We start from the raw sequence: 16,734 nt of genomic DNA, 5'->3' as shown, positions 1-16,734 counted from the left end.
ACCAGCTTGAGTACTTTAAGTTCGGCACCACACTCACCTTTTGTAAAACTATGATATCTTGAATGAATCGAGTTGAATCAAATTTAAACCACTTGTTCCTTCAGAATCTAGCAGTCACAATGAACACCGACAGCAGCTGATTCGCGATTTTTAATCCTAGGATTATTATTTTCGTATTTCTAATGGAAAAGTACTTCTAGAAACAGAAAATCAGTAATTTAAGTTATAGTAAGGTAGAGCTCTCGCTCTCGGTTTTCTGAAAACCTTTTCAAATAGTACCCAAAGAGGAACAGCACTGCTTAAGGAGAAACACCAAAAAAGACAGATATTAAATACAATTGTATTTCTTGTTAATATAATTTAATAATGTATGGCAATATTTATGCCTTTAGAATGAGAATTTGAGAAACGCCCTGAAGTTATACATAAAAACTTAATATATTACTTATATACTATGCATAGTCGTTTGTGTTTATCATCATTGCAAATGCTTCTTTTGTTTTAGATCAGCGGCTGGTGGTCAGGCTGGTACAATGGGGTGTGCTGGAGGCACGGGTTCTGAGAAAGATAAACAAACCCAGCATTGGGAAAGAAGAGTCAGAACGCTTAAGTAAGTTTAGAGCCTGAACGAGTAATTATTTAAAAAATTAAGAACACAGTACTAGTAAGTCAACCTTGGTCGAAATCGCAGACAGGGTTAGGATGAAAAGACGACTGACTATAAAACTTAAAAGATGCATCAGTTTTGTTGGTGTCGAAAGCCAAAAATCTCAGACCAGTAATGGCCTAAGCACAGCTCAGAATTCACAAAAAGTCATAGTCAAAACTAATTTTGCGTAGTTATATTCTGGTCAATCATAGAAATGCAGAACAGGTTGAGACTTTTTGGGAGTTATATAGATCACCGCCACAATGTGGTTTAGCGGGCTAATTATATTTTTTCACTTGATTAATTATTTATAAAGCAAGGGCAAAGTAAGAGGCTAAAGCAATATTATCTAGAACCATCCAAGGGCTCGCATACGTGACAGTGCGGTCGCCTTGACTCTGTCCCGAAGTTCCTACTGCATAATATTAAGCTTGATTTTATATAACTCTATCGGTGATTTTGGACTTGCCAATGCACAAGTTTAAAGAATTTGTTAAAACACATTTACTACAGCGAGGTTACTATACAATTGATGAATTTTTTAATGACAAGGTTGCTTGGAAGCATCCGGCTCCGCTTTCAGCTCTCACAAGATAGAAAAATGAATGTTAAAATGCAAAATGTAAATTGTTGATGTTGGAAAAGAGCAACTGCTGAGTTTCTTGCCGGATTCTTCTCGGTAGAATCTGCCTTCCGAATCGGTGGTAGAATCACTACAAACAGACAGACTTGACGTTTCAAAAGTGCTTATATTAGGCCTACTTGAAATAAATGAATTTTGAATTTTAATTTTGAATTTGAATTGCCCGATTCGGTCGAATAATCACACTCACGGTGTCTATTTGACACATTTGTAGCAACGAGACAACGGATGTTCGGTATGTTTTGCATAGGGATATTTGAAGAGCATGAAAAGCTATCGGAGAAGACAAGAGTATAAAACTGTTTAAAGTCTTTGATAGTCTTCATCTTTAAAGCCATCCCTGAATATTGTCTAGGTCCGGCCGGGTGAGGTGGTCTTTTAGTTACGACATCTAATCATCTTTCAGTTCCTAAAATACCATCCATTCCCGCTATCACCATCAACCTATTATCGGCCCAGAATAGGGTGAAGGTGTCCATAGGAAGCTTGAGGCCGTGGCAGACACCACCCTCAACATACCTTTGAGAACATTAGGCATGCAGGTTTCCTCTTTAACTTGATAATAAATAGTAAATCTTGATATAATTAAAGTTCACGCATAAGTTCTTTATATAAAATCTACCGATGAATCATCATCATCATTTTCATCATCATTTTCATCAACATCATCATCCCATCACCAGCCCACTACAGGGTACGGATCTTCTCTCGAAATGAGAAGGGTTAAGGCCGTAGTCCACCACACTGGGCGATTGCGGATTGATTTGAGAACATGGAGAATTCTCAGACATGCAGGTTTCCTCGTTTGGACGGCCGACTGACGCAGTGGGCAGCGAACCTGCTTTCTGTGTCCGAGGCCGTGGGTTCGATTCCCACAACTGGAAAATGTTTGTGTGATGAACATAAGTGTTTTCCAGTGTCGGGGTGTTTATCTGTATATTATAAGCATTTATTCATAAAAATATTCATCAGTCATCTTAGTACTCATAACACAAGCAACGCTTACTTTGGGGCTACATGGCGATGTGTGTATTGTCGTAGTATATTTATTTATTTACTATTTATTTATTCCTGTAAGTATGTTTTCCTTCGCCGTTAAAACAAGTGATATTTAATTGTAAAATGAATATTTTAATCAAATGCACAAATGGTTTTCCAGACGCCTAGTCCAAGGGTGGCAGCAGGCCCGAGTTCCAGCGATAGTATCAGCTCCGGATCTGGAAGTATGTGGCGCACACTCTGTTACTGTCCGTCTGAAGGACCCACGTTCAGCCCAACCAGCATTACGTGACCCACCTATTATTACTAAATATAAAGGTAAGAGGGTCTTGATTATATAGATAATATGCAAATGAGAATAGTCTAATTGGGCCAAATTGAACTAGTTTCGTATTTTTATTGTAATTTCCGTATTTCATAAAACGTTTTAATTGTGACATTGTTCTAAATTTCATGAAAAATTAAAGGGACGGTACTACTGCAGGTTTGACACCATATTTTTTTTCTTCTGGCTTTACACAGGCTAGCCAATGTCAGTTGCAATGTATTATCAGTGATTAAATAACATCGTTTATTTGAATTCAGAACATGTCTCAATTTTTCTCTAGTATTACTTGACGCATTTTGCTATACTTATAGAATTAAGAATATACATATCATTCATCTATTATTGTATGCAGTGCATTGTGTCCAAAAACAGTGAAAACGCGCACGTCTGACATAACACCCACGGAATGTTGCTAGCTCACAAACTTCATTTTCTCCATTTTAGTAAACGTTAAAGGTAAAATAATTCTTGTCGACTTCTAAATGGAATAAACTGACGACGAAGTTAAAAGTTGGATTTAAAAATTTAACCTTTCACTAGTCAGACTAACTAGATCGAGGAACACTTCTAAAGTGGAGTTGTTTTAGAGGCTTCAATATTATTCGTGTACACGGTTTCTGAATGTTCTTAATTCTGTGCTTGCCGCATTTTGTAAGCATTATGGGACACTCATTAGGCAAGTACGAAGCCTGGTCCATAAAGTAGGTATATATCCTGATCGTACCGTACGAGGAATATTCCGTGTCGCGACTCGTATCATTTTGACGACCTCCCTGGGGTACCAGTCAGCTATTTGGTTTTAAGTGGGCACAGGCCCCGGCACAGGGAATTTAGGAATTAACAATTTCCGAATTTTCTTTGGTCTGGTTTGGTAGGAGGCTTAACAAAGACGTACCGCTAAGACATTTTTAGTGTTGCGGTGCAACGTCGCGTGGAAACCTATTAGGGGTATAACTACCATACTCCCTAACAGGTTAGCCCGCTACCAGTGGTGCGCACTTCATACACGCGCAAAAGCACTGCTTACCGTAAACTTGATATATAACTAGTATAGGAGGATGGTTCTTGCCATTTTATGCAATATTCCTGCCGTATGCATAGCCTGGTAAGAAACCAAGTGCACGCCACTGCCCGCTAACAACTTAGACTGCATAATTCACCACCAGGTGAAATTGTAGTCAAGGGAAAAACAAACACACTTTCGCATTTATCGTAGGGACTGCTTCCTTAGCAGGATCTTCTATTATGTTAACACCTATAGACGTTTACTGATTTATCGTTCCAGTGGAATGGTCATCGCGGGCAGACTTTTCAAACGTCTGTGGCTATAGAGAGGTGACAGCATCAGGGGCAAGTTGTACCCGCGTGCTGGTGGCCGGCTTGACACGCGGAAGGCGGTACTTCTTCAGAGCTTCCGGTGGCAATGTGAAGGGATGGGGACCTTACACCGTTTCCGTTCCGAGGAGTGTCGTGCCCAGTAGTAAGTATATATTTTTTAATATCATAAATTTAAAATGTTTAAAACGTTGCAGTTTCGATCTACATTTTTCAAAGGTCCATATTACAATGAGCAAGTTTGAAACAAGAGATTGCTTTTTTATAATTTTTATTAGTGGTAGTGTATTTCTTTTAGTTGTGTGCAACATTTCCTACTAGATGACGCTACAGTCGCTATAAGACTGATGTGAAAGGCATATACTAATTTCGGCATCGACGGTAGGAGAGTCGTAGCTTAATTGGAGAAAGCGCTCAGGCCGCGATTGCCAGAGAGTCGCAGGTTTAAATCCTGTCGGTTCCGAAATTTTTTATATGCATTTTAAATTTATAAAATTGATAATTCCTCCAAGTGCAGGTAAAAACACTAATAAAAATTATAAAAAATATATTTTTTATTAAATCAGTATCTTAATACAGCTTCTCAGGTGGACATAGATTTCCTGTAGGATTACTTCACGCCAAGGTCCTTTGCCGCATAAGCTTTAGCGTGCATATATATCCTCCTGGCCGTATCCGACCACAGCGACTCCTTCTAGCTATTATGAGCGTACCTGATGTGCTCTCCAGTGACTGGCATAACCACTCTTTGTTTTAAACGTGCGATCACATTGACAGCACGTCAATACTCCACCAATTATATTGTAATATATGGCCGGCGATGGTCTGGCCTTTATCTCATTACGCGTAGCATCTTGCTCTGCACGCCTTTTAACTTCAAACTCCGATACTTTTTTATTTACGGAGTGTCTCCATCGCGGCCGATCTTCTGCTTCAAATTCCCACAGTGATGGGTCCATATCACATCTCTTCATGTGCCGCTTTAGCACATCTTTATACCGCAAGTGTTGCCCGCCCTGCTTCCGTTTCCCAACCTGCAATTCGGAGTAAAATATGCGTTTAGCCACTCTTTCTTCACCCATTCTGGATATGTGTCCACACCACCGGAGTTGCCGTCTTATTATATAAGCCTCAATCCCGCTGACATTTGCTCGTCGTAAGATTGTCGTGTTTCTCACACGATCCGACCAGTGGATGTTCATAATGTCGCGTAGGCACCTAATGTGGAACCTGTCTAAAGTACGAAAATGCTTGCGGTATAAGCACCACGTTTCTGAAGCATACAGTAAGGTTGGTAGTACTATAGCTAAATAAACGGAGACCTTCGTTGAGAGCCTTAAATCATGCGATCGAAACACCTTAGATCGAAGCTTTCCAAAAGCAGCAGAAGCAGCTCCTATTCTGCTGTTCACTTCGGCATCGAGGTTGCAATTGCATGATATAGTGCTCCCCAAGTATCTGAAATTACTAACTTCCTTGAGCGTTTCACTGCCTAGCTTAATATTGAATGGCGAAGACGTGGTCGTGTCAAGGGCCATAACCTCGGTTTTCTTACAATTGATCCTTAGCCCAAACTTGTGACATGATTCGTTGAGACTTTTTATAAGCTTCTGCAGGCCGTTAGGGGACTCCGCCAGGAAACAAAGATCATCCGCATACATTAAATCTGTAATAGTATCGTAAGCTACTTTGGTATTAGCTTTTAGCCTTGCTAGATTAAAAATACCACCGTCAGACCGAAAACGAATACGAATGCCCTCAGATACTGTTTGCAACGCGTCACGTACTGCAACCGTAAAGTAGAGAGCGAAAAGAGTAGGTGCAAGTACACAGCCTTGCTTAACGCCACAGTTGACAGGAAAGAAAATTGACTGTACACCCTCTACAGTAATACAGCATTGCATATCATCGTGCAAGAGTCGGACCAATCTCACAAACTTATCTGTGCATCCAAGCTTTGTCAGTACCAGCCACAGAGCTTCACGAGGCACGCTGTCAAAGGCTTTTTCTAAGTCAACGAAACAGAGGTATAAAGGTTGTCCTTGCTCTCTGCTTTTCTCTTTAAGTTGACGTATAGAAAATATAGCATCACATGTGCCTCGTTTCGGTCGAAATCCAAACTGTGTTTCTGGCAGGACATTTTCCGATAAGCACAACAAGCGATTGAGCAGAATCCTCGCAAACACTTTCCCTGGAGCGGTGAGAAGGGATATACCTCTGTAGGAATTGCAATCAGAGCGGTCTCCCTTGTTCTTATAAAGAGAGTGGATGGATGAGATACGAAATTCCGCAGGAACACGCTCTTCGTTCCACATTTGCAAAAATAACTTCCATACGGCATATTGTAAAGCCTCACCTCCATACTTAAGCAACTCCCCAGGTACTCCATCAATGCCAACGGCTTTTTTATTCGGTTGCTGTTTAATAGCATCTACGACTTCCTGCAGTAGCAAAGGCTTATCGAGTTCCCATTCGGTAGGTAATGCCGTCATTGAACGAATATATTCTAAATCCGCACGCCGATCTACGCTTAATAAGTTATGATAATGCTCACTCCAACGATTAAGCATATCTTGTTTGCTTGTCAGTAACTTGGTGCCATCATGCGATCTTAGTGGCACGCTACAATACCTGGTTATACCAACTAACTTACGAATCTCATAATAAAATTTACCCATTTGGTTCGACTCCTTAAGGCACTGAATGTAATTAGCCTTATTTTGCCACCATTTATCTTTTGCTTCACGTACGTACTTACGCAGCTCAGTATTACTACGCTTAATTTTATCGGCCTGGTCATTAGGAAGACGTCGCAAAACACTTCGATGTTTTTTGATTGCTTCGGTAATAATTTCGTCATTCTCATCAAACCAGTCTTCTTGAACACTAGATACAAAACCCAGTGTCTTTGAGGAGGCGCTGATTAAACCATCTGTAACATTTCGCCAGTTAGTTAGATAATCCCCCCCCTCAAGGTCTAAAGCTTGTACTGTTTCGTTAACTTCATGAACAAAAGCGTTTCTAGAGTCAAGAATTTGTAAATAATCCACATTAATTCGCTTCGTCTTTACTCCTTGATTTCTATGAGGAGCGCATAAACGAAGTCTCATTTTTATAATGACCAGCCTATGATCACTCCAGCAGTTGGCACCACGCATGACACGAGTAATATTGACTTGGGAAAGATTTCTTTGTCTTACTATCGCGTAGTCCAATAGATGCCAATGCTTCGACCTAGGGTGCATCCAGGTGGTTTTGTATTTTGCCGGGAGCCTAAACATTAGCGTGCATAGAGGGTATACATAGGGTATGCAGCAGGGCTAGCACGGGCGGTAGATACAAATTATATCCCCCGATTATATCCCCTGACAAGGTATATAATTAACGTGCCCACCTGGTTAATCACTGGAACCTGGTTTTTAGAATTTTAACTATTCTATTTAAGTGGAAAGTTACAGAGTATAACTCGTACTGGTGATTCTTTTCATTTTGTATAATCGGCCAGCTTCGTGCTAAGCCACTGCGCCGAAGTTCATTAGCTCCCTACGAATGCGACTTATTTTATGTTGTCTACGGCCTTAATTCTCAGGGCTCCAGAGTGAGGAAACTCCTCACAATACGCGCCGTTTTGATCCAACAACAAAGCGAAAGCGTCTTAAGATGTTGGTCGAAGCTTTTCGCGAGAAGACCATGGACTGAAACGACGATCGGGACAATAACGGTCAACTCAACTCAAACCGAAGAGCAAGTTGTTGATTAAATATCCTGGGAACTTGATTATGTATTCGCCGTTAGCAAGATGAGAACACTCGGAAAATTAACTAATTAATAAAAATTAACTATTATAATTACAACACTCTTCAATTATAAATTATTTTTTATTATAAATAATAATAAATGCTAGAATGGCAGCCCTGCTGGTAAGCGCAGCGTTGGTCGACCCCCAACGAGGTGGACAGACGACATTAAGCGCGTTGCAACTCGCAGGTAGCCGCTGGATCCAAGCGGCACGAAACCGTGGATTTGGAACTCCCTACAAAACCTATGTCCAGCTGTAGACATCTATTGGTTGATATGACGATGATGATGATATAATAAGCCTAAGTCCTTCTCATTCTTAGAGGGAGACCAGTGTCCTACAGTGGGCCGTCATAAGTTGATGATGATGAAGATAATGCTAGAAGAAGGTCTACCAACACCGTGCTGTACTGTTTTCTGGTGCGGAATCACCCTTCAAGCACCTTGAGACCCTATCTGATTTGACGGCCGGGCGCAGTGGGTAGCGACCCTTCTTTCTGAGTCCATGTTTCATGAACATGAATGTTTTTCAGTGTGTTACGTAGGCATAGCCATAGCCTGCTAACCAAGAAGCGGCCTTATCGCATCATGTTATAGTTACGTCGGCGCAGCAAATTCCTTTGAATCGTGATGCGATACCTTTTTTACCACGCTTCCTATGGAAATTAATTGTAAGACCTAGGCCAGAGAGCTCGTGCCACAAATCGGCCAAGCATAGTTAATAAGTTTAGTTTTAAAATTATAATAATTAATAATGTAACTCTTAGACTAATAAACTTATATTAGTCTTAACATCTTTTAATTCTGCATCCTGCTGCGACCCTATACATAAGTAGTGTCTGAATATTTATTCATTATAATTTTCATCAGTCATCTTAGTACCCATAACACAAGCTACGCTTACTTTGGGGCCAGATGGCGATGTGTGTATTGTCCTAGTATAAATATTTATCGTCCAACCTTTTTGCCTATTTAGCTTCGCTTACTCGTTGCCCTCTCTCAGTAACTCACGTTCTTCTATATCCTCATTTCCAATTGGATCACGTAAAATTCAAAATTTAAATTCATTTATTTCAAGTAGGCCTAATATAAGCACTTTTGAAACGTCAAGTCTCTCTGTGTGTAGTGACTCTACCAGAAATAGAGCTAGAGTAGAGCTCTGGGCCTTCCGTTGCAGTGACTTCGAGCTTTCTACTAGGGGTTTGTGCGTTACGATAAATTGTATACTCTTCCTAAGGTTGGCATGATGTATCATCAAGAACTTCGCGCGGTGAGCCGGGTGGAGCGGCTGCTGCTTTAGAAGCTTTAGCAAATGCCGCCGCCAGCGCCAGACAACGCCCACCAGCTCAACCCCCACGTCTGCCACGGAAGAAAACTGCGACTATCAGGCAACTGTTCACAGCTGCTAGCAAATTCCAGAAGAATTTGAGGAGGTCAGTTTCTTGCATTTGCATTACCAAAAAAAAGTCAAAGTCAAAAATATCTTTATTCATGGACCTACCTACATGAGAAATATGTACATGGTAGTGAGATGATGGCGATCCATATTCGTAAACTTAAAACTAAAGCTACGAGGGTTCTAAACGCGCCCTGGTCTAAAAAGAAGCCTACAGCAAACTTAGCCGTTTGTTCTTTTTGTTATCACCATCTCACATTGTCATTTAATAGGTATGTGACATCTTAATAACCAAGAAAAACCTCATTGAGCAACTATTCAATTAGATTTTTGGCATAGAGCTGTCCAAAGGACCCACAGTAACTTAGGCTACTTTTTATCTCAGGACAACAAACGGTTCCGAAGGGATTTATAAAAAACCGTCATAAATGTGGACGAAGCACTTGGGCAACAGCTAATATAGAAAATATAACTTAACCTTAAAGAAGAATAAAAAAAGTACTTCATTGTATGAAAACAAAAGAATACAGACAACACAAAAGTGACTTTATTGACTCTGTTTTGTCAGCCAATTTTTTTCTAAGTCTTATCTATATATTTATCGTAATACCTATTCGGGACAATGATATACCTAACACAAGAACAACAATCAAAAAAAAAACTGGCCTCTCTCCACCAAATGCGTTTATAAATGCAGCCTATAAATGTGACGGACTTACGTTTGCTAACCATACGATATGGAATCTTCAAATAATAACAGACTAGTCTAATGATGATCACAACATGGTATTTAAGTTTTCTTTGTAGGTACTTATACTTTGATATTAAAATTTTGGTCCTTTTTAAACCTCATTTTCTTTGATCATAATAAATCGTTGATAAACAGAACTCCTTAACCTTTTTTATTGAATTCCTTTTTTATTCCTCCAGGGGGGTGTATTTAGCATGCATCATCTACCATGAGGACAAGGTGCTTGTCACCAGCGAGGAGTTCTTGCCGGTCATCGAGGTGGACGAGACATATCCCGCCTGTATATACACTGATTTCCATTGGCTTATGAAGGTATGCATCTCTCAATACCTACTATAGCCTTTCTAAGTCACCTTCCATCGGTCCGTGCCTCCAAATGTTTTGCTTGCTGTATCTCATGAACAGTTATTAGTCGTGAGTTATTTTTATCAGAATTCTTGTTTTTTTCTATAGCCACTATAACAATCAATAAAAAATTTGAATACTTATTAAAATCTCATCGACCTTAATAATGTTAATTCTATGTAGTTTATCATATTGCACCCTTCTTTCGCAAGTCAAATTCGCACTTAGCCGGTTTTATTATTGTAGTAGTCACGAATTTACCCTGTGGTTATTTTTTTCTGTCTTAATATTTTTTTTTACTAACTTTTGCACCATAGCTTGTTTTATTAACTATCTATTTTATATAATCATAACTTAAACTTACAGTTGATTTTTAGCAGCATTATCTTTCGTAAAACGGCTAGATTTTATTTCGATTTACTGTTTTTTTTCTCTCACATTAAATTTATTATTGAAATAAAATAACAATTTTATTCTTGGCAAATTATATATGCATAGAATTAAATTCGGGAGAGATGCTTTGGGAGAGTAATTTTATTGGTAGGTAATTTGTCTTTACCTTTAAGATTCTTCTTCTCTTATCTGTCAATAAAGATCTGATTATTCATTTATTGCCAGGTATCGTGTTCCTGGGACGAAGTAAAGGGATTAAGATCAGATATGGAGAAGCACACTTCTTCGTCCATACATTTCCGTCTTAAACTTCTGACTGCGGCAGCGCAGATGCAATCTGCCCTATGTATACAGGATTTAGGTGAGATTTTTAACTGTACTAACAAACATTGAAGGACACGGTCTAATTAAAGCGGTTAGTAATAAATACAGTATTCGTATTTCTAACAAGTATTCTTGACATCTTAACATATATATTACATATATAATAATTAGTTGATCGTCAAATAAAGAACCGTTCGACGTTGGGGTCGCACGCTGGAATGGCACTAATAAGCGTTGGTACCTCCAACGAAGTGAACGGACAACTTCAAGTGCGTCACAGAAAGCTTATAGACACAAGCGGTACCAAACCGTGGAATCGGAGTTTCATACTCCCTATAATCAACAAAATTTCAGCAGTGGACGCATATAGGGTTGATATGATGGTGAGAGAGATCAAGTTAAGACTTTTTAATCTGGCTTTTGAAGAACTTAAAGAAGGTAGGATAGAAGAAGGTAGGGTAGAAGAAGGAAGAAACTTACGTTACGTTTCTAAGCTACTATTATTGTTCACAGGCCAACTGTACCACAAGCCCCTTCGAGATGCACATGGCACAGTAGTGTTATCTTGCGTGAACATGATCAAGTCGCCAAAATCAGTTTCTGCATTGAACTCAAGATGGGTGCCAGTCTCCAAACTGAGGCGAAGAGTGCTGAGTGAGGACAACACTATGGGGGAACTGCTCATGGCGTCTGTGCATGAACAGATTGCTTATCATCAAGTGAGATTTTAGAAAACTCCTTTTCTTCCTGATTCGTGATATGCATGACACCTTGAATGATGTTTTAATACCACCTACCGGTACTGTTAGTTGTAATAGATTAAAAGTTTTAATAGATCAGTATTAAATAGATCGAACAAACAGGACGTCATAAATTTATAAAAAAAATATTGTGTTTTGTTGATATTCATGACGTTTTGAAGACTGCATATGGTTAGATAACCTTAAGGAAGATCAAATATTTCAAAGGCCATTAGACGTTAAATTTATTAATATATGAGGATTCGATAGAGCCTTCGATAGAGCGGATAATTACTTAAAACTAAAACTTCGCTTACAGTGCGTTAGAATTTAGCTAGCTATTAGTTAGCTTAAGTTTGCTAGTGTATTAAATTAGAACGAGTCATTTAGGCTACCTCAGAAATCTTGAATCTGGCGAGCCAAGAAGTACTAGAAAAGTCTAATAAAACAAATTAAAAAAAAACTTTTTTCCAGGTATCCAGATACCAATTACCTCGAGGGCTATACATGGGCTATCTAAAACTACAATCATCAGTAGAAGTTGTGAGAATAGTAGCTCCGGCGCGAACTCCTAATGTTCCTCCTCATACTCGTATTCGAGATAATCCACATGTTTCTGCGTAAGTATAAGAACAAACTTTAGACCATTATTTTAGTATTTAGTTAAAAAAGTAAGGGTTTCAATAAAAATATAATTTTTTATATTTTTATCCATAAACTAACCTTTTTTCTTGCATCTTTCAGTGAAGAATGGGAGTACCTAAAATCTCAATCCGGAAAAACAGACGAAGTTCAATCTATGAACAATATGGTAGCAATTGGCACAAGCGAGAAACCTTCAGAATCTCAAGAGATGTTCCTTGAACAGATCGCCTCAGCTTCACGACGACTCTTCAAAGAGATGGAGATACCCGACGAAAGCGTAATCACCCACCGAATATACGATCTCGAAGTTATAGAACTGAATAATGACGTTAGCTTTGTCATGATTTGTCCACCCGCCGAGCAAGCTTGTTCCGTACCAGGACAAAAAGAAATCTTACTGCAAAAAGGCGATCTCCTTAGCCTCCCCATACAAGCTTTTGAAATGATTCACCTCCAAACCTACCATACAAATATTTTAAACAAATACTCAAAGTTAAGTTGTGTGTTAGAATTAGATGTAGCTTTAGCCGCCCATTCTCAAAGGGAAGCGTTCTCGTGTACAGAATTGCAAACAGCAAAAGAGAGACTTACGAAACTAGAAGATCTTCAAAATAATTTGAACTTAGTGTGGAAGGCAGAGCGTTGGTTGATGGACTTAATTGTCTTCGCAAGAGACAAGGACAAGTCCGGCCCAAGTTCAGGAATATTGCTCAAATATGTGTTAGACAAAACGCCGTCCAATTGCGTTGATGGGACTGATAGTGCAAATTGTGAGAAAGACTCCAATTTGAAAATAGATTTGCTCCAAATTCCTCCACGTGATGGCAAAATTACTAAAACATCTCCAGGAAGAGGATCTTGGCCAGGTCCAGCTGGTAACGGCAACCATGCAAACTTGCATCCTGAATTCAGCAAATCCGAGCAACAGCTGAGTTTAGCACCGCGCCAGACATCGGTATCTACGTTAAATTTAAGTGGATTTCAATATCTTACATCGGATCCAAAATATGCTAGAAAAGGCAGCGCTGATTCCCAATATACCCAATCGAGTCTAATGAGCAATAACTATATGAGTAGTAACTCACAATTTGATATTAAATCTACTGGATCTCACATTAGTATTAACAGCAGCTGTAGTCGTCTTCCGCCATCACGGAGTGAAGATACTTTAGTGATCCAGAACGAAAATGTCGAACCAAAACCTCGACCGCACAGTATTAACACCAGTGTGTCTACCTCATCGAGCCCGCTTCTAACAGTTAAAGGATTTTATCCCGGAAGTATGATAAGTGTGAAAACTATAAAAGCAAACGTATCGGAATCGGTTCAGAGTTTGTCCAGTGATTCTGAAAGCCAAAGCTGTCCGATAACCACGGCTGTTCCTTTAAAAATCCGTCCGCAATACACACATCACAGGGCTCAGTGTGCTGTTATATCCTCGAAAAGTATGACGAACGTGAAAACGTCTGAAGTAGATTTCACAGATACTGGTCAAGATTTGTTTAAAAATGGGCACAGTGTTAAACGACAACCGTTACTGGAAGCGCAAGAGGATACTGATTATAATAATAAGATTCCAAAGACTGATGAAAGACAGAGTGATAGTGAGGAACGCGGTGTCAAACTGCCATCAGAGCAACGACAAACTGATCAAGCGGGTATTTTACAGGTAATTGTTTAAATTTTAATATAGCTTTTCCTGTGCTCATGCTCATTTCTGCCGCAAAGTAGCATCGCTGTCGCCAAGTAGAGGTGAAATCTAATTTCAATCTATTTCAAAGGATATTGATACCATAATATTATATTTAAATTTGATGGAGATCTGCTGAATATATTTGTAGATGAAGGACGGAACTCCTCAAAGACTAAAGCAAATAGCTCACAATAATTTTGTTTATGTATAAAAAAGATTATACATCTTTAAAAACATTTTTTTTCAATCGATATTAATTTATTAAATCCTCTTGTCTTTTCAGGTCTTTGCAGCTTACGAGACGGGTCTAGCTGCCGGTACATCACTAAAATTACACGTAACTCCGCGCACCTCAGCCCGCGAAGTCATTGACCTTGTTGTCAAACAGCTTAATATGGCTGCCGTCCTAAAAGGAAAAGCCGGTCCAGTTTACGGACCAGAAAAGCTTCAAGATTTCTGCTTAGTAGCAGTCATAGGAGCTAGAGAAAGATGCCTAAGAGATGATTTCAGACCGCTCCAGTTGCAAAATCCCTGGAGGAAAGGTCGCTTGTACGTCAGGCTTAAGCATGATGTGCTAGCGGCTCTTCAGCATTCTGCCAAACAACCAGCATATATTTAAAATTAGAACAATTTATTTTTAAGTTAGAAAATATTAAAGAATAGATCTATATTAATAAATTGAAATATTATTATCTTTTCGTATTGAGGTCCATTATCTCAGAGTATAGTTATTGGGAGTCCTAGATGCTGACGAATAATTTTATTTTTCGGTGCCAATTATTATTTTTGATGCTTTAAATAATTAAGTATTATACATATAAGTGAAAGTTGTGAGTAACTATAGGAGATATACGATGTACTCCAGGATGTATGGTGCTTCTCACTGTAAAAAACAGCGTTTAATGAAATTGCATGCATATTATTACAACTTAAAACTATTAGATACTTATCAATAGAAGTTTTATAGATAGCTTTTCCTCTCTCTCTCTCTCTCTCTTCGAAGTAATTGTTTATTCTGATATAACTACGTCACTTACCGAATCTAAAAGATATGTTGATTTGAAAGGGATCTAAATAGAATAATGATTCCAAAGGGTGTATAATTTTTTACACAATTTCCTGTTTCACGATTAAAATACTATTTTCACAGCAAATGTGTTTGTTTTAGTGTGTATACAATACATGCTTGATTATTTATAGCTGTAAACCTCTATTACGTACTGTATTATTATTATTATTAAACATCTAATAAAATTTATCATACAATAATGGAATTTCATAGATAAATTTAAAAAAAAACAAAACAAATCAGTGCCTAATTTATTTTAAAATTAACAAAGGATCTCTATAGGTAATTACTATCATATCTCTGAGGTATACAGGGTTAACAACGAATCGCAAAATATTTTATGTCCAAACATATAAACCCTTTTTTTTCAACAAATTTATTCTCTTGCTTAGGAACAAATAACATACCTATGAAATGGTGTAAAAAAAAAGAAGCGTCAGTTATACTGTGTATATAAAATATGAAAATGCTTTCACTAAAAGTGTCAAGTAACTAAAGAGATGAAAATTACTACGTGTTTGTAGATATAATAAGGTATTTCATGTGATTTTATGAATTATGCCGAAAGAGGACTAAGTAAATAGTATATTTTGTAAAAATATTAAAACTTAAAAAAAAGTGTTTGAGATGATGTTTTATAATACCTACAGATAGTATTCATTTCTTCTTTAGTTAATAATAATATATTTTGATCTAAAATGCCATAAACAGCGTACCATTAATTGTTACTATATTATGTATATTTTATAAGTTTTATGTTTACGTGCAGGTCTGTCAATTTATAATACATATTATAAAATTAATATGTAGATACCATGAGTTTTAATAATATTTTTATAAAAGTTTTAATTGAATTTTAATTGTGCTATTCTATTTTATTATTTAAATATTATATCTTCTGAGCAATGAGTATTTAATATCAAAATTTTTACAGAAAGTAAAACGTAAGAATTTACTATTTGAGTTTATTTTTTATTCTGCATTGAGTATTTTTTGTTGTTAAAATATATTTCGAAAAGAAAAATAATATCACTGTAGTTTTTGCTGTATAGAGACAAGTAAAAAAAAGTAGTTTATATAATATTATTTAGTTAAAAACATAATTGTAAAAAATAATCAACGATTCGAGCCATACAAAAATTTTACGTCTTACGAATTGCAATTATTATTACAATAAAGCCTAACTGAATGTCTTATGATGATTATAAAAATTAAATGTGTTTTATTAGTAGATTATTTTATTACTGTGTAGGTACTTATTCGTGGTGTTGTACATTAGAAATTATAATAGAAGTGGGAGTATAAAATTATGCACAAAAATAAATGTATTTCGAATCTGAACGTATTTTTTCTTTTATTTCTAACCTAAATAGAGCAGACGCATAATATTATATAAGGCAAAGAGTGAGACAAATCAGCCGCCCAACAGACGGGAAAAGAGAAAATACTTCGTATGAGAAAATGTTGGTTCATATCGGTCGTCTGTAATATTTTGCATCATGCTCGATTATTAATAGTTAAAAATGCCAACTTTAAGTTTGAAAGCAGAGCAGTAGTGGACTAGTTGGTCTCCGCTGAAAATAATAAATGAGGCAATAATCGCAAGTGAATAGCTGTTGCCACCGA

General features: G+C 37.7%; 1 protein-coding gene across 3 annotated transcripts in view; it reads left to right on the top strand.

Moving 5' to 3' along the window:
• LOC120629624 overlaps positions 1-15,288 on the top strand; it is a 196,258-nt gene extending 180,970 nt beyond the window's left edge. For all 3 annotated transcript variants that reach the window (XM_039898614.1, XM_039898612.1, XM_039898613.1), the window contains 10 exons: positions 506-610; positions 2,452-2,609; positions 3,905-4,099; positions 8,990-9,185; positions 10,079-10,211; positions 10,863-10,998; positions 11,475-11,680; positions 12,176-12,321; positions 12,446-14,015; positions 14,323-15,288. In XM_039898614.1, coding sequence (XP_039754548.1) covers positions 506-610; positions 2,452-2,609; positions 3,905-4,099; positions 8,990-9,185; positions 10,079-10,211; positions 10,863-10,998; positions 11,475-11,680; positions 12,176-12,321; positions 12,446-14,015; positions 14,323-14,658 — 3,181 coding nt within the window. In that variant the 3' untranslated portion in view covers positions 14,659-15,288. The remainder of the gene's footprint in view (positions 1-505; positions 611-2,451; positions 2,610-3,904; positions 4,100-8,989; positions 9,186-10,078; positions 10,212-10,862; positions 10,999-11,474; positions 11,681-12,175; positions 12,322-12,445; positions 14,016-14,322) is intronic.
• Positions 15,289-16,734: the final 1,446 nt, after the last annotated feature.

Source organism: Pararge aegeria, chromosome 14 (assembly GCF_905163445.1).
Source record: "Pararge aegeria chromosome 14, ilParAegt1.1, whole genome shotgun sequence".
In the NCBI taxonomy this organism is placed as follows: domain Eukaryota; kingdom Metazoa; phylum Arthropoda; class Insecta; order Lepidoptera; family Nymphalidae; genus Pararge; species Pararge aegeria.
This window is presented reverse-complemented; position numbering and strand designations above follow the sequence as displayed.